Source organism: Natator depressus, chromosome 7 (genome assembly GCF_965152275.1).
Source record: "Natator depressus isolate rNatDep1 chromosome 7, rNatDep2.hap1, whole genome shotgun sequence".
Classification (NCBI taxonomy): Eukaryota; Metazoa; Chordata; order Testudines; family Cheloniidae; genus Natator; species Natator depressus.
In genome coordinates this window covers 19,518,761-19,537,436 of record NC_134240.1, presented here as the reverse complement: position 1 = coordinate 19,537,436, position 18,676 = coordinate 19,518,761, and the positions used below count along the sequence as shown (strand labels likewise).

The 18,676-nt window shown below is 44.5% G+C and overlaps 1 protein-coding gene across 3 annotated transcripts in view; it reads left to right on the top strand.

The window, feature by feature from the left end:
• The first annotated feature begins 8,951 nt into the window (after positions 1-8,951).
• Positions 8,952-18,676, top strand: part of FGD5 (FYVE, RhoGEF and PH domain containing 5) — a 154,780-nt gene continuing 145,055 nt past the window's right edge. For 2 of the 3 annotated variants that reach the window (XM_074957598.1, XM_074957600.1), the window contains exon 1: positions 8,953-9,122. In XM_074957598.1, coding sequence (XP_074813699.1) covers positions 9,110-9,122 — 13 coding nt within the window. In that variant the 5' untranslated portion in view covers positions 8,953-9,109. Of the gene's footprint in view, positions 9,123-18,676 lie in introns of all 3 variants that reach the window. The other variant, XM_074957599.1, reaches the window with a different exon arrangement.

Genomic DNA, 18,676 nt, shown 5'->3' with positions numbered 1-18,676 from the left:
CTTTGATTCAAGCATTAGATTGAACTGATCAAAAATAAATTCTTTGGTAAATTAGTAAATACTGCATTACCTATTAGTAGCAATTTTAACTCAATATGAACCAACAGGGATCCAAGTTCAAAAACAACTGGATTGATTGCTACCCAAGAGCCCAGTCTATGGGGTTCTGAGTGCCTTCTGTGAGATGCCCAGGGTCCTGGAGCTCTCACAGTAGTGCATGGAAGTTGAGGACATTCAGCACCTTGTTCAAAGCACTCAACATCTCCAAGGATCAGCTTTCAAAGGCGCTGTTAAATAAGGCCTATGTTCAGCAAAGCTCTAAGGCATGTGCCAGTTTAAGCATGGGAAGAATCATATTGTATTAAAGTTAAGCATATGCTTAAATGCTTTGCTGGATTGGGGTCAAAGTGCTGAGCACCTTCTGGAACTGAGTCCCAAAGTATTTAATGCAATTTAAGCACATGCTTGACTGCAGAGAGATTTAACAACTTGCTTAAGTGTTCCTCTGAATCAGTCCTAGACCACTGAGCCTTATTCTCCGTTGTCTTGCACCTTTCGTAGTCATTTACATCAGTGCAAATTGTGTGTAAACCACTACCATTCTGATCTGGTAGCATTTTACACCCACTTTTCACTGGTGTAAAATAACAACTTGGGTGTCAGGGCATCAAAGAACCAGACCTATTGCTTTTATAATAGGAAAGACTGTTTTCTGTCTAAAGCGAAAAAGCAGAAGAGAGGAGTTCCTTGTTCAGCATTAGAAGAAAGCAGGTCTTTCTGTTTTGCTTTATAATTGTCACACAGCATCTTCCCTCCTAATGTAAGTTAAATTAAAATATATGAGAGAAACTGACATATTAGTGAGATGGAACCTGACTTTGTATTATAAGTCTCTTATTCTGCACTCTACTCTTGCAAAAACAGGCAAACACACCTATTGTTTGAAGCGAGCTGGACTATATGTTCATCTTTTCTTATACAAAAATATATGTTTTTCTTTATAACTTTTAAAATTGTTTCTTCTCTCACTGCTATTTAGAATTAGCCCCCAAGAAGCTAGAAATTAATGTGTTGATTCTTATTGGATTCCAGTGGGTGTTGTGCGGCATAGCAGAACAGATGTCGAGCTCCAGAGACATCTGGTAATATCCATTTCCATTCAGAGTCCAGGGCCCTGACCAATCCCCCCCGCAATAAAGGAATAGGTACCCCAAAATCTCTCAAATGTCAGCAGGCAAAGGTTTGTCTACTGGGAGCTCTAAGAGTAGCTAAAAAACAAGGAGAACAGAGACCATTCACCCCCTGAGCAAGATGGCTGCTCCTGAGGGCACTGTGTCTATGATGGCCATGCTGGAGAAAGTTGCTGCAGACACAGTAGATATCAAGGCCACAATACAACTGACTGTTACCTTGATTAACTCTTTTCTGCAAGCACTGACAGATGGGTGAATGAAACAGAAGAAAGAATATAATGGGGGGAAGATCAGGTACAAGGGCTCTCTACCCAGGTGCAGAGAAGCCTCACAAACTTAGCTTCTCTTAAATCAAAAGTAGCAGACCTTGAGGGAAGGTCTCGACACAATAATCTGAGAATTATAGGAGTACGTGAAGGAACAAAGGAAGGTAACCCCCTATAATTAGTTCACCAGCTCCTTTCAGAAGTGCTTAGTCTGCCAAATGATTTTAAATTTGATTTAGAGAGAGCTCCTAGATCCCTGGCTCCTAACCCAGCCTCAAATGCCAAACCTTGTGCACTGATTGTCAAATTTTTTAAGATTTACTGTAAAAAGAAAAAATAATGAAATAATGTTTTGGGGGATGCCACAAAATAAGATAATGATTTTTCAAGACTTTGCAAAGTATGTGATTAAACAGAGATCAGCTTTTAAATGATCAAGGAAACTTGCCAAGCTGCAAGGGCTCAAATATTTTATAAAGTTTCCAGGTGAGGGAGTGCATCTGGTCCAAAAGCCACAAGATGCAGAATGTTTTTTAAATAGCCTGTTTTTTAAATAGCTTCAGTACCTGTTCTGTTTTATACCAAGTTTATTTCCCAGTTGTTATGTCTGCCCCATCTGCACTGATGAAGTTAGCCAGTTACTGTTACTAACTTACTTACAGATTTAGGTTATCTCTGGTGCTCCAAGCTTATACTTTATTAACTTTGGGGACATGCAGATCAATTCTCATCAAATGGCAACTTATTGAAATTTTATCAGTGACATATGATGAACCTGAATCATAAGCCATATTAGCCTTAGAGACAGAAAAGCCGCTTGATAGCGTGGGCTGGAGGTATATGTTTCATACCCTACAAGAATTTGGATTTTGACTCGTATTTAGCTCCTAATCCAATGGTTATAGTCTCACTTATCCTTTTGCATTACAATCAACAATGTGACCTGGGATACCTCCAGCCTCTTCTGGGCACCAGGCAAGGATGCCTGTTGTCTCCATCACTTTTTGATTTGGCTCTAGAGCCCCGGCAATAGCTATCCAGACATCTGAGGCATTCAACTTGGTTCCATGGAGCACGAACTGATGTTGTGTGCAGACACCCTTTTGTGCATATGCAAACCAGAAGCCACTATTCCAACCCTCCTATCGCTCATTCAAAAATTCAGAGCAATATCTGGTTACAAAATACATTAGAAAAAATTGACAGGTTTCAGAGTAGCAGCCGTGTTAGTTTGTATTCGCAAAAAGAAAAGGAGAACTTGTGGCACCTTAGAGACTAACCAATTTATTTGAGCATAAGCTTTCGTTGGAAATCTCCCATTGTCATGTAGTGGGGCTTCTTCTTAATGTGATTTCCATAGGCAAACTGATGCAAATAAGTCCCTAGGTATATAAGTATCAAGAAACATTAATAAACTAGTGAAGATAAACTCAGATCCTATACTCTCTCAAATAACTAGCGATACAAATAGGTGGCAGTATATGTGTGTGTGTGTATCTCTCTCTCTCTCTCTCTCTCTCTCTGTCTTAATTTAGAAAATGTAACATTATAAGAGCCTTTCTGTGGGGCCCTGGTCAATGTCCATGCCTAGCCCTTAAAAAACACACCAGCTCCCTGTAGTCAAGGGACTTACAAAATTACTATTATGCTTTTATCATGTCACAAATGTCAAATTGGTTCCAGCATGCTAACGCTCTTATTCCCACATGGGTGGGAATTGAATGGGTATTAATGCATCCAATTCCCCCTGTGGGTCTGGTTGGTTCCTATTTTTCTCCATCAGACAAAAGGAAGGTGCCTACAGTGGTGGCTGCGCAAAGGGTCTGGGTACCAGTTTCATTCTCACCATCATGAAAAAGCACCTAACTGGAGTGACCCAGACTTGTAAACTGGGAAACAGCCTGATTTGGAAGAACTGACTGAGCAACAGCCTCATATGGCTTTCCCAGTTAGTCAGGGATAAGGACTTTGTTTCTTTTCTAACACTGACGCAGTGATTCTCAACCTATTTACCATTGTGGGCCGCATATGTGTTATGCGGGCCGCATGCACACAATATATACACTACCTGTATGGCCCTGAGGATGTCATATGGGCTGCAACTGTGTGCTGATTGGGCCACCGAACGTGGCCCGCGGGCCGTGGGTTGAGAACCGCTGCACTAAAGCAATGACATGACCTTCCACCCTCAGTGGAGAGGCAGTACTTATGACTAAAACACTTGCTAACGTTATCAATTTGGTCCAGATGCCCTAGGATTGCCAGAGGGAAATTTGGAAATGCTTCATAAATTCCCCAGGCCCGTGTCCACTATGTATACTTTTCTAAGGAAGAGGAACTCCATTTGTCTGGAGTTCTTTGTGAAAATGTGGGAAGGGGGGTTATCCCAGCCCTTAAAAGAACTCCAGTGGCAGAGCATATTATGGAATGTGAAAAACACGTCTGCAGATCTCAAGCTATACCTAATACAGCAAAAGATTCTACTGAAAATGCAGTGGACGCTACAGAGGTTGTGCGAGACAGAGGCCCCGCCCTCTGGTGTTTGTTGGCGCTGCAGTAAAGAAAAAGGAACCCTGATGTATGTGCTGTGGGGCTGTCCAACAGTCAGACAGCTGTGGAAAGAGGTGGACACAGGGGTGAAAGTTGTGCGTGGCAATGCATGGAGAGGGGAGAATGTGGGGTCAGGTGCCGCTCCAGGTTGCTGCTCGGCCTGCCAGTGCAGTCTGGGGAGAGAGGCTCTGTCCTTCTTCCGCTGGACCTGCTCCCCAACATCCTTGGCCCATCCCTGTCAGATGGGCATGGGCAGGGAGCCGAAGGAGTGGAATTAGTCACTTCTCCCGCCGGCTGCTCTGGGTTGATGCCGGGGAGGTGGCAGTGGCGGGGGCCACTGCCTGGGCCCAGCTACTGGGGATGAGAACCGTGCGAGCAGGAGGCCACTCTCCCCTCTGGCACATTTCTAGCTCACTCATTCCTTGTCCCCAGCAGCTGAGACCTGGCATGGAGCAGGCCACTGCTACCACCTCCCCAGCCAGGCTGTCTCAGGCAGATGCTATGCTGCACAGAGCAGTGACCTGGAGCAGTGGCCTTCAGCTGCGTGAGAAGTGGCTCCATTCCACTCCCCGCCCAGGCCCGGCTGCCAGGGAGAGTGGCCAAGCATGCCGGGGCTGAGGCACAGAGGGAGAAGGACAGAGCCCTCCCTGCCCCCCAGCAGGTAACATTGGTTGGGGAGAGTGTAGCAGCCCCAGCTGGGCACAGAGCAGGGGGTCGCTGGGCAGAGGAGACATGTGGGGCAATCATGTGTCCTCCCCTTTAGATTGTGCCCCACGAATATAGGGAGGCACGAGTCATCTATGGTCAGCAATCAAACTTCAGCTGAAAATTATACCCTGGCTTATGTACCTACTACACCGGGTTTACCCCACCGCAAAGACTTTGGTGCTTGAGGGCCCCAATGATGCCCCAATGATTTTACAAAAATAGACGAGTACGCTTATGCCCAGAATAGAGCAGCAGTATGCCGACCTGTCTGCATTCTCAGCAAAAGAAAGAACAGCTTATCAATGTAGAGAGCAATTATGTAATTCAAAGAAATTTGGACCCTGTTTCTTGATACATTTGAATAAAGAATGCAGAGATAGCTCAAATAAAGCCAAACTTCCCATTCCATCTGATCTCTCCGCTTTTCCCTCTTCCCACCTTTCTAGTCCCGAACTTCCTTTTGGTGCCTATTTGTGTATGTCTTTTATTGCTGTTGTTGTTACCCTCACCCCAACATGTTGTGGCTGTGCAAAATTGCCTGATTTTGTACTGTCCGGTCTTACAGCTTTGACAAGTTGTAAAGTTGTGTAATTGCATAACTTTCTTGGATATCCTGAGAAGTGTGTGGTATCTCGTAACATAGACAAGCTGTAAGTCATTTATCTTTTTGTATGTCATTATTTGTTTATGAAAAGTAATAAATTAATCACCTCCTCCCCCACCCGCCCTCCAAAAGAAATCTGTAGTCACTTTTAACCTGGACAGGATCCTTTCAGATTCTAAAAAACAGGGCTTTGTGGCTGGAGGACATATTTGGTGGCCCTCTTGAACCAACTGCAGAGTTAAAACAGATTGAAGAGACTCATATGTATGTGAGAAATATCCAATCTGGCTCCACAAACATAGGAGAGGGGAAAAGCTCAATCACGCTGTCCATGAAAAGACTGTTGAGATTTGGGACACAGATCTGTGAATTTTCCTGGCTTCTCTTTACCCTGTAGAAAACTGCAAATCATTATGTGTGAAGAGAACTTTGGACAAGCTGTGTTGGAGAAGCTTCTATGAGACCTGGTGATCTCACATTTGTGACACTAATCATTCTATTAACTTTGCAATACCGTTCAAATAAAATATCTGTCAAATATATTTTCCATTATCTGTCTAGCTCTAGTTAGGAAACCCTTTGCTGCTCAGAATTAGTTATGCACAGTATAACCACACCCAAGCTTGCTTCAGTGGACATCTCCTATAAAAACAGGATAAGAAAAACTCCATTAGTGTGTTAACAATATGTAGAAACTGCCTGTTTCCCTTTGAACAAGTTCCCTTTGCTTGAATACTGGAAAAATAATAATGAGCACAGCTCCTAAATTTACTAAAAATATGCCAAACAAATGAAATCTGATAACCGAGCTAATGACATGAATTCATCTTGATTTGGACTAAATCTGCTGCAAAACATTTGGTTGACATTGCTCAATAGTAAGAAACTTTTTTTTAAAGAGCTGATCAGGAACCAGTTATTTTTCCCATGAAACATTTTGAGAACACTTTCTTATTTGTTTTCAGCAAAAATCTTCAGTCACTGAAAACCCAAAGAAATTTGGTGCTCGTTTTCCATTTTTTCCAACAAAAAAAACACTTTTTCACAAAAGTTGATCTTTTTAATTACATTTGTTATTGGATCAAAAAGCCATTTTCCTTCAAAAATGTGTTTCAGTTGACATTTTTCAAATAATTTCTGCTTTGAATACCTAATAACTACAGTCTCTGGCTGTCCATCATGGCCCTGACCTTAATTTCCATGCCCAGTTTCTTGTTATGTAGGTTCATATTTAGCATTTTTCTGACATTTTTAGTTTCTTGCAAAAATGCCAAACCTTCCGTTCTATAACCCACCTGAGTGCTACTTGAAAAGCAAGTATTAAATTTGCTCGTTTTCAGATTCCATATTTTGCCCTAGATGATCAGGCACTTTGGATTCACACAAACTGGTGGTTCCGGAAACATTTCTTAGATTGATTTGATTTGACTAAGTGGATTAGGGCCTGATCTGGTCAGATGCCATTGTGATGAATGCAATGCAGGAACAGATTAGCCACAGTGGCTGAGAAGCAGCTAACACAAATCTAGTCCTCTTTTGCTTCTTAGGTTAGTGAATTTGCTTCCGTTACCTGTACCTGTTTAGAGTGAAATCTATTTAATATCAGTCACAAGGAAACAACAGTGAAGAAGGCTTTTGAACGTCTTTGGTCGCTCTCTTTTCAGCTGTGTCTTATAAATTGGCAGATAATGACGATGTTTGTTATTAGATGCTTTATAATAAAATAAACATTAAACAATGCTACATGAAATAAAGCTGCTGTACACTATCAGCTCACCTTTATTAATACTACTTGTCTTTTAACATAAACCACCAAACACAAATAATCCTTTCGGTGCATAAAATATTTATGTCACTTGTAAGATATCCTGGGGCCAGGTATTCGGGAGCTTCTCACTTTCTAATCTTACATCTGAATATTCTGCTGCTCAGTAAAATCAAGTTACTGATTTTGACCCAGGCGTCTTTGGGACCAAACAGATTGCTCTGTGATGCACGAGTGCAGAGACCTGTAGGTGTGAACGGGGCTATAGACTATAGCAAGCACCTGCACACCAAACCCCTTGGCTCATGGAGTTGCAGCCTATAATGATCCTACCTTTACAAGGGGAACAAGAGCCCAGCGTTTCCTCTCTTATTCCGCCCCCTCCTCCCCCCCCCATAAATTCATAATAGTGAGTTTGCCAAATTAGGTGATGGAGTGGGGCGGGGGGGGATCTCTCACCTTTGTAGAATGGACATTTTCTAGCCTCCCGGATTTATTTTTGAAATTCCTGAGCACAGAGGGGAACCACACCAAGGTCTTGAAGCTTTGGACTGAAGCTAAAAATAGCACACACGAACAGCGGGCCTGAGCTGACAGCACTTACTCGCACGAGTAATCCTTACTCTCCTGAGTAAAGACGGCAGGATCGGGGCTCTATTTCGCACAGTCTACTGCAAGCCGCACAACGATTGAGCGGGGGTCGGGGGGGCAGACGGATTCCTTTTCTGGGGGAGCCACGGCGTGTTTCCAGCCAGAACGCAGACACACCTTTGGTGGGAAGGAAGGAAGGAAGGAAGGAAGGAAGGAAGGAAGGAAGAAGAAGAATTTCTGTCTCCCCAGTTATTTCTGCGCAGAAAAGGCTGATCACAGAGACCAAGGCAGGGCTAGCTAAAAAGAGGGGGAGAACAGGAGACAAGGCAAACCTTTCCTTTAACTTGCTTTCTCCCTCCTCCCCCCGTGTCGGGGCAGGGGCTGCTTTTGTGCAAGGAGAGGCACTCCTCTCTAGCCTTCACGCCCTTTCACTTGCCCGGTGTCCACACACTCTACCTGTGGCTACCGATCGTTTCATACACACTCCAGTGCCTCTGGTTCCCTCTGCAGGGACGTGCCGGGCGGGAAGCGGGCGGAGAGAGCTAACCCCAGCCGCGCCGGGCAGAAAGGCTCTGCTCTCGGCTCCGGGGGAAGGGTGTGAGCTGCCCTGTCTGCCCGCGGGGGGAATGCACCTCCCGGGCTCGTCTGTGAGACAATCAGTGCTTTGCAATGCTCGTTCAGTCCTCTGCGGCTGCAGGACCTGGGGACGAAACGGTCCCGAGTGTCTCCTGACAGCCGGTTTCCCTGGACTTTCAGCTCCACGCACAAACTTCCACATTCGTAATTTCTTTTTCCAAACGCTACTAGGGGAGGAGAAGCCTCTCTCCCCATTTCCCTCCCCCCGCTGCTTGTGCAAGCCCCATTCACACTCCTTGAGCTTATGCAAGATCCTGAAGTGTGTGTGTGTGTGTGTGTGTTTGTATGGGACATAAAGGGGGTGAGGGAGAGAACAGCTGCTGTCCCTTTAAATCTGTTTGTTTGGCATCCGTGCCCCCCTCCCTTGTTTCACTGCAGCTTTCAATCCCTGAGCGAGCCAAAGGGCTTCCTCTGCAGGAAAGGAAGGGAAATGCCAGTGAGGAGGAGGCGGTGGCGAGCCCTGGCCAGTGCGCTGCGATCAGGGAGGGACCCTACAAGCTCCCTGCAACCAGTCTGCCTTGCCAGGCTAAGCATGGGGCAGGACGAGGGCTGCCAGCGGCAGTGATCGTCCCTCCTGAGCCGACACCCTCCCCACGCAACCCCCCCCCCCTTCTCCCCAGCCAAAGAGGCTCCGGCCACCGCTGACTACTTATCCCCTCCCTTCGCAGCCCCGTGGGCTGGCCACACCGACCCCCCGCTCCAACTTCGTCCCTGGCTGCCGGGGGTTAAGGAGGTGCGACCGACCCAGGCGCGCAGGACCATGATCTGAGGGCGTGAGACCTGAAAGTTGGGGGAGATGAGCAACGCAGGTGAGTGCCGGCTCCTGGGGGCCTGATTTGGGAAGAGGGTGGGGAAAGTCTGGGGCGGCGAAGGGCTCGCTCCCTGGGAGAGCGGCGGAAACTGACCCATGGGTGCACTGGTGCTGTAGCCTGGCGGAGGCTCCTGGAGACATCAGCGATCTCCTCTCTCTCGCCAACACAAGTTGCTCCGATAAGAGATTATTACCTGGCCCGCCTTGTCTCTCTGAAGTTGAGTGCCCGTCTTGTGTAACCGGGCTGTGCGCAGCCTGGTCGTGAGCGACTAAGGGGGAGAGCGGCGCCTTCTCCCTCTCACCTCTCTCTCTTTCCTTTTCTTTTGCCCTTCACCCCCATTTCTTTCTTGGGTTCGTTTATTCTCTGCCAAATCCGAAGCCAGGGAAAGGGGCTGGTGGCGGGGAGAGGCACGCCTGGGCTTCCACTCCGGAATAATGGCACGGTCCTGATCTGGTCAAGATGCGGTTTATAAAGGGTGCCTAGGTCCAGTGAAACAGAAACAAAACAGTGCTTGGGGCTTCAGGGGCCAGAGGTGGTGAAGCAGTTTGTACAGTGGGGGTGCTGAGAACCATTGAATCCAGCTGTAAACCCTGGATACCAGGGAAAGCACTTCAAGCCAGGGGGTGCGGCAGCCCCCCCTCCCCCACCCCGACTTCCAGCACCTATGTCAGGGACTAGAAAAGTAAGTGATTTGGAGGTGGGTTTTATTAATCACTAGAAGGGAACTGCCTGACACAGAGAGAGAGAGAGAGAGAGAGAGCTAAAGGCGCTATATGTTGGGGGGGTGGATGGGTGATGTGAGAAACTCTTCAGCAGGCTGGAAAGTTGACACATGGATGCTGGAGCCCTAAGGGGTGTTTTAGCTCCTGGCTGATTTGGTGGCAACTTGAAGATGCCCAACTTTTCTCCCCCTCCCTGCCCCGTTTGCTCCTCGGCGCGAAGCCGGGCTGGGAGAGGCGAGGAGCGGGGCGTTACTGCGGAGTTGGTTACCCTGATCCTGTCTGTCTGCGGTTTATTTTGCGGGTGACTTTGTGAACAGATTTGCGGTTTGGGGTAACGGAGCGGGGCGGTGCCTTTCTCTTCTCCCTCGGCGGTGAAGTGCTGGCTGCAGGGGCGTGGGGAGGCTGGGCATATGTGAAACAAACAAGACAGTTTTAACCTGCAAAATCACAGCGTCATTTGCCACACGCATCGATTTCCCACCTGGAACGCACCCGGTGAGAGCAAAGGACGCTCCCGAACTCTGCGCCTCAGAGCGGGCAGATTTTTAGACCCACTAGAGAGTCATTTATTGTCCCACGCGAGTTTTCACCGCCTGTCTCTGGCCTTTTCTCCCCTCCATTCTCCTGCCCTGAGTTCCCAAATGCCAGGTCCTAACGAGACCCTTGCCGATGGAGGGCACAAGCATTATTACAGGGGTTGAACCCGGCGGAATCTCTTTGCCCAGCGTTGGGGGACAGATTTCAAAATTGCTCCGCTCCCCTTGAGAACGAAGAGGTCGGATTTTGAGAAGTTCTCGGGACCTAGCAGCTCCCATTCAGAATAACAGGAGCTACCGGGTGCTGCTTAGAGGTGGCGAAAAGGGGAGTGTTTACTGTGAACATTTTGGAAAGACAACTTTTTTTAAAAAGGGCAGAATTTCCCCCCTTTTTTGGCCACACTTTTTTTGTTATTGCGTTTTCCCCTCTATTGGTCTTTCTTTTCCCCCCTACTGGGGGGGGGGGAATACTAACCTCCAAATTTTTAAAAATAAAAAATGTTTTGTTTTTCATTGAACGATAGGAATGTTTTGGCCAAAATGAAAATGTCCCAGGGACCCTTTTGTTTCTTGGGGGGGGGGGCGCGGAGGAGGGGGAGTTAATGAAAAATTGCAATCAGCTCTAGTGGTGAGCTCTCTGGAAAATACAGTGCCACAGCCAGGGCTTGGTGGAGTAGAAATAGGTCCCCTGCCCCAACCCCCCAACTCTTCCATTTAGTTTCATTCCCCCAGACGATGAAGACTATTCAGTGCCCTGCTTGAAATGACGCATCATGGAGCCCAGAGGTTTTCCTGCCATAGTCACACTCACTTTCAGACCCACGTGTGTTGGGAACTGTGAATCAGTGTTTACCAAACTAAAGGCTCTCTCGACAGGTGGGTGGGGTGGGGTTGTATCCTCTTTGCCCACTCAAAAAGTGACATTTTAATTCTTTTTTCCTAACCCTCCCTGGCCAGCTTGGACTCCTTTCTGCTTTGTGCCAAAGAAACTTATTCCAAGTGTAGCCATCTGGTAGAGAGTGGCTTTTTGGCATTGGTTTAAAAACTTCATCTTGACATAATTTAATACACAGGGACTCCAGCCTGATCCCAGTCTCAGAACAATGTGTACTGTCAGCACTATCAGGCTTGTTTCTTTATAAGACCATAAGTTTTATTTGCAATAATTGTTATTTGATCCACAGCAACATAAAGAATGTATCCATCAGTGTGAAGCACAACTCTCCACTGAATTCAGAGGAGAGTTTTGCTTATTAATTGATGCAATATATTGTCCATGTGCTCCATTATTTATATTACAGTAGCAATTCGTGGACCCAACCAAGATCAGAGTGCCATGGTGCTAGGCACTGTACTATGCATATTAGGGCATTGTAAATTCTTTGGAGGCATAGACTATCTTCATAGACAAGGGAGAAAGGAAATATGATTATCCCCATAGATGGGGAGTTGAGGCAGACCAAGATTAAGTGACTTGTTCAAGGTCACAAAGGAAGTCCATGGAGGAGCCAAAAATTGGAACCAGCTCGCCTCAGATCCAATCCAATCCTTAACCACAAGACCGTCCTTCCTCTAATTATTCAATTGCTTGAAATTGTGCCACACAAAAGGAAAATTGCAATTAACACTGCCAGTTGTTAAAAAATGTAAACCACCTGGTATCATTTTAAAAATGGTTATCGAATATAATAAACGTGAAACTACTTTAAGAAATCTGCAGGAAGCTACCATCATACCTGCTCTTTAAACTGAAGCCATATCCTACTGCCATAGACTTTCATGAAACACTCCTATTGATTTCAATGGGACCTCAGCATGTGAAATGATAGGAGGGTATAAGCTCTCTATTTTTGCAGACAGGGCTTCCTGTTGGGAAGTAGCTGTAAAATTGTAGCATTCGTTGAGGAACCAGAGCCATTCACAGTTATTGGGATATTAAACTAATGGCATTATATTAAGTTTTGATCATTTGGATGTTGTATGTATATTTTTTTCTAGATAGCCAGTCTAAGCCCCCAATCCTGCAAATATCCTCGGGTGCATAACTTTTCAACCCATTGAAGCAATGAGACCACTCACATGAGTAAAGTTCCATACATGATTAAGGATCAGAGCTTTTGGTATTAGAAATAATCATTTCCCTTTAAAAGCAGGCTTTCCACTCAGTTTGGTACACATGGACTTTAGGTTGTATCTTTCCCCAGTAATGCTTCTCTGTAGGATGGTATATGATTGTATTATGGTTATGAATGGTGGCCATGAAGTTCTATAGTAAGAGAAAGTTGGAACCTATTAATGTGATATCCCAAAGTCATAAACCATTGATCCTATCTCAGAATGACGAGTCCAATAATTGTATTAGAATGCATTTTATCTTTGCAGAGTGGTATCTGCTCTGAAACCCTGGGTGCTAACATTCCAATTAAAATCATTTTAAAAGACAAAATGCATAAGAGAATTATGGCCTTTTTTTGAAAATTCAGATCTGCCACTTAAATGGGTATTCAGGAGACCTTATTTCAAAACCAGTCAGGTAGGGCCTGATCGAAGCCCATTGAAGTCTGCTGAATTCCGACAGGCCCTTAAAGCACAGGCGCTAATAAGTGTGAGTAAAAATTCTGAATGACTTAGGATTCTTAGTCCCACTGAAAATTTTACCTCTAAGCTCCTAAATCATTTAGGTTCTTTTGAAAACCCCATCCTATGTCACTTTCACTTATTTCAAATGGTTTGAAACACACAGTGAGGGACCCATATGTCATAAATATAAAACAACAAAAGATCTGCAGTCAGCGGTGTGAAATTAATGACATCTTGGAGTTATTTACTGTACATCCTGGAGTCCTGGTGATGACAACTCCAGTGGTTTATAACACAAGTGGAGTCCCCTCAATGGAATTACACTTTCCTTGTAAATCACTCTAGCTCATCTAATTTCATCTCTGTAACATATCAGAGCAGGTTCCATAGCATATGCTACGTATTTATCTAAAGTCTGAATGATGGTAAAATGGCTTATCTACGAAGGACTATTAAACACTGGTTTATTGGCTGGTTAGGGTAGCCTGCAGAAGGATAATTGCCATTTTGGACCTAGCGCTTCAGAGTGGAGATGAAATAAATGAGGTTTAGGACTCTGCTGTCCGATTACTTTATACACCACATAGCACACAGCATTACTGGGGGGAGAGGGGGGTTGACAATAGGCTGACCAACTGAGAAGCTAACTCTGATTTTAGAATGTTAATAGTTTGCTGTCCCGCCCCCCACCCCCACCCCCTGCATATTCAGGATGACCTTTGTGTGTGTTATTTCAATAGCAGGTTCAGTCTGGGCTCCACCATTCTCACCTCCAAACAAAGTCTTCTTAAGCTGTGTGCACGCCATGCTCACAATTCAGATACCCGCCAGTTAGCTAACCGGACAGAGATACGGGAACAGAACATTTCTATGGAAGCATTATTCTGAGTGAGAGCATCACTTTACCATACGCACATGGGGCCAAATTCATTCCTGGTTTTGCTCCATTAAAGGCAAATGGAGGTAAGCCAGGGATGTTGTTAGCCCCTTAATACAATCCATCATTGGTAGAAACCTTTTCTTCAGTTGTGATCACAGCTGTATAACTGAGGAGCTTGATCAATCCACCAGTAAACACAGGTATGAGGAGCAAATTACAGCTGTGCAGTTGAGCATTTTGGCTGGTTTTGGTAACTCCAGAGGGAAGGAGCAGACCAGAGAAAGAACGTACCCAGTGATTAGGACACCCCTATTAGTTCTATGGCCAGCTGGAGAGTAGGAAAAGACACATCCATTCTGCCTTTCATGCTAATGGATAGTACTCTGAGGTTTCCAAGCTAGGCTTTGGGACCTATCTGTATTCCGACGTTTTATTCAGGTCCAGAATGTTATGATGTGACAGATTCAAAGCATGGCCCAGTTTTCCATTGCTCCACCATAGCGTAGAGAAAATAAAGGAATGAGTCCATGTCATTACTTCTTTCACCCTGTGTTTGGGGAGTGATTGACTATGCTCAGATTTCCACTGTGTGAAGCTAGCAAAGAATGCTTTGACTATGTCAGCCCTCTCTTTGCATCCTTCTACTGGCTCCGCCTTCTCCAACACATCAAACAGGAGTTATTTGTTTTCATTTTCAAGGCCCTCCATTGCCTATCCCACCCTACCCATCATCTCTCATTCACTATTAAGATGTTAGGTCCTTCCTCTGTTAGGCCGCTGGTGTCAGGCTCCATCACCCACTTGTTAAATTTTCAAACAAACACCTTTGTGCTTTTTCCCATGCTTGGCCCTCACACTTGGACCCTGCAAACATCCTCAAAGCTACCTCACTATCCTTCAAATCCCTGCTTCAAACTCTCCTTTTCCACGATGCCTACACAAACCGTGACAATAGTTAGACCACTAGTGATCTCATACCATCGCCTATCAAACTGAATATTGTATCATTGTTTCCTTGTACTCCCCCATCTGTCTATGTCTCTTGTCTTAGATTTAGATTGTAAGCTCTTTGGGGCACAGACTGCCTTTTTGTTCTGTGTTTGTACGCACCTAGGACAAATGGGATCCTGGTCCATGCTTGGGGGGTCCTACGTACTATGGTCATACAAATAAATAAATAATAATAGTGCTGAGAGATAAGAGAATATTTCAGCAACATGAACATGCAGAGAGTCTGAATTGCCTAGAAGGCTGGTCCTCACGCTGTTTCTTCATTTCCTTCCCTGAATCCTCTGTATTCCTTACAGCAGTTACAGTGTTTGGCTACATGAGATGAAAATGAGTTTGCTTTGGATGATTCTGGCCCCTCCATTCAGTTTATATTTGTGCTACTTATTCCCTGTCCCTCTGGGAAGGGATTTGTTCATGTGGAAGCTGCGCAGGTCACAAGCCTGATTTAATTCTTTGAAGAGATTACAGGTTTGGTTTGTAAAGGTAACTGAGTAGATATAACATACTTAGACTTTTGTAAGGCATTTGACTCAGTACCACCTGACATTCTGATTTAAAAATTAGCACTCTACAATATCGCTAAAGCACGCATTGAATGGATTAGGAACTGGCTCACTGATGGATCTCAAAGTCGTCGTCCATGGGAAATCATCACTGAATGGGGATGCGTCTAGTAGGGTTCTGCGAGGATCAGTACTGTGCCTGATGCTATTTGACATTTTCATCCGGCAGAAAATATAAAATCATTGCTGATCAAATTTATGGATGACACAAAGATTGGCGGAGCGGTAAATAATGATGCGATCAGGGCAGTCATACAGAGAGCTCTGAACCACTTGGTAAGCCAGGCCCATTCAAACAAAATGAGTCTTAATATAGCCAAGTGCAAAGCTATACATCTAGTAGCGATGAATGCTGGCTGTACCGACATAACTGGGGACTGTGTCTTGGAAAGCAATGACTCTGAAAAGGATTTAAGTTTAATAGTGGACAAGCAGCTCAGCATGAGCTCCCAAGTTCACTGCTGTGGGGAAGAGGGCTAATGAAATCCTTGGCTGTATAAACAGGGGAGTAATGAATAGGAGCATGGGGGTGATTTTGCCTCTGTATATGGCAGGGATCGGCAACCTTTCAGAAGTGGTGTGCCAAGTCTTCATTTATTCACTCTCATTTAAGGTTTCGCGGGCCAGTAGTACATGTTAACGTTTTTAGAAGGTCTCTTTCTATAAGTCTATAATATATAACTAAACAATTGTTGTCTGTAAAGTAAATAAGGTTTTTAAAGCTTCATTTAAAATTAAATTAAAATGCAGAGCCCCCTGGACCGGTGGCCAGGACCTGGGCAGTGTGAGTGCCACTGAAAATCCGCTCACGTGCCACCTTTGGCACGCATGCCATAGGTTGCCTACCCCTGGTATATGGCATTGGTGAGACTGGGGATCCTGGAATACAGTTCTGGTGTCCTCATTTTTAAAAAGCTGTTGAAAAATTAGAGAGTGCAGAAAAGATCCACAAAAATGATTCAAGGACTGGAGAAAATGCCTTATAATTGACAGCTACCTGATTACAGTGTATAAGCATCTTCCTGGGGAGAAACTACTTGGTACTAAAGAGCAATTTAATCTAGTGGGAAAAGGCGTAACAAGAACCAATAGCTGGAAGCTGAAGCCAGACAAATTAAAGTTGGACATCGGGCACCCATTTTTAATAGTGAGAGTGATTAACCACTGGAACAGAACACAAAGGGACATGGTGGATTCTCCATCTCTTGAGGTGTTCAGATCAAGACTGGATGCCTCTCTGGAAAGTATGCTTTCGTCAAACACACGTTATTCGGCTCAATACAGGAATAAGTGGATAAAATTTAGTGGCCTGTGATAAACAGGAGGTCAGACTAGATGTTCTAATGCTCCCTTCTGGCCTTAAACTTTGTGAATCAATGAACTATGCAGTTTGGACTGTCTTCCTCTGTGCTAGCTATCTCTCCAGTTTTGGGTTGTCTGAATATTTGCTCATGGCTGAGTTTATGCCAAAGAAACATCCAACACAAAAGGAGGAGCCACTAAACAGGCTACACAGAGGTGCTGGAATTTCTGTGGTACACAAAAAGCCTTTTGGAACTCTAAAATACTCCTGAACGGAATCCTAGCTACCAACAACCTGGACTGTTGCTAACAACATCTTGAAGACTCATGGATGCTCCACCCTTGTAGCCAAAGCAGCACTACAGACCACAGCTCAGAACATTGGCTAGAACATATTTACAAACATGCCTGCTTTGCTTGAAATATCAGCATTCAACTAGATGTTCAAACCAAGTCCACCAAGTCCCTGATGGCTTTACTTAAACCTTCAATAAATACGAAACCATATTAATTTTGACGAATGACCAGGTTTGGAGAATATTAGTAAATGGACATTTTGCAATGTTTCAGGTGATGATAGCTGCATACTGAAGAGCACTTTCCCTCTCTTTTCTTGCCTTCAAACTCCAGCACAAAAGATATCTAAAGGGGCTCATGAGCAAATCTATGTATCATTAAAAGGACCTTTAGGATGATGGCAGTGTGGTTTGGATGCCGTTACAGGACGGGTAATGAGCTGCCGTTCACTCCCTGATGACTCAGCTGGTGGTCAGGGATTGCCATTTAATGTGCATTGTGAAAGGGATGCAGCCCTGCTGGAATTCATGCTCACCAAGAGGAAGGTAGTCAAGGAGAGGAAGAAGCAGTGGCTAACTAGGAAGCTTCAAACAATAAGGGGAGGAGAAGACTAAAAGAGCATCTGGTCCCAAACAGCTTCCCTTAGGCACAGGGTGTTTCTCTCTCCTGAACACAAAGATTCACAACTTGAAATAAACATGCCATATTTATTATTTATAAACAAGCACATTTCTTATGGGGTGGTGTTATTTTTGCCGTTTAATAAGTTATGTTAGAATCTTCTTAAGTCCAATGGAAGCAGAAACAAACATACCCAAAGTGGAATTGCCCTGATCATCAAAGGCTCATAGGGATCCATTGTGCTGGGACAGATTTGCTTTTATTTCATGATTTAAAAAAAAAAGAAAAGAAAAATAAACATTTGTACATAAAAAAGAAGTAAACAAACAATTTCACAAGCTCTGTGAAGGGCAAGAGCAACATGGTGAGCAGTTATAACAGAAAGAGGAAGCATCCTGAAGTGAACAAAGGCTGGCACAGTGGGAAAATTAGGCCACTGATCGCTAATTCATACCAGCAAGCTACTGTGAACAAGGCTACATACACACTGTACCAGTCATACCACCGAAGGGCTGTTCTGGTAATCACTAAATCCACACAATTTTTTAAACAATTGAAGTTTGTGTATATGAAAATTATTTGAGAATAACTAAATACTCCTTAAATACTTTACATAAAATGATGCACATAGAGTTGGAGAAAATTTGGGACCTATGTATGTACTTCTAGAAATGCATTTTTTAAAAATGCAGGAGATGGATTGATAGAAAAATCCTGGTTCCCTGGCCAGATTCAAATACATTCTGTCCCACTTCATTTTCAGCTGGATACAGTATTCGTTACTTCCTGTGCCGAAATGATGCATGGAATGGTTGCTTTGTTATTTCATTCCAAAAAATTTGTAAAGTGCTTTGGAGTGAACAGCTGTATATAAAATTTAAGACATTATTAGTCATACAACCTGATTAGTAGCAGCAGACGATGGTGTGGAGAGGAAGAAAACAACTGTATTGGAGACTGTGAGATTATATAGCTTTCTCTTCTTACTGCACACCTGCTTTAAGCCTCTCTTATTTCCCTCCATTCCCCCATACATTGG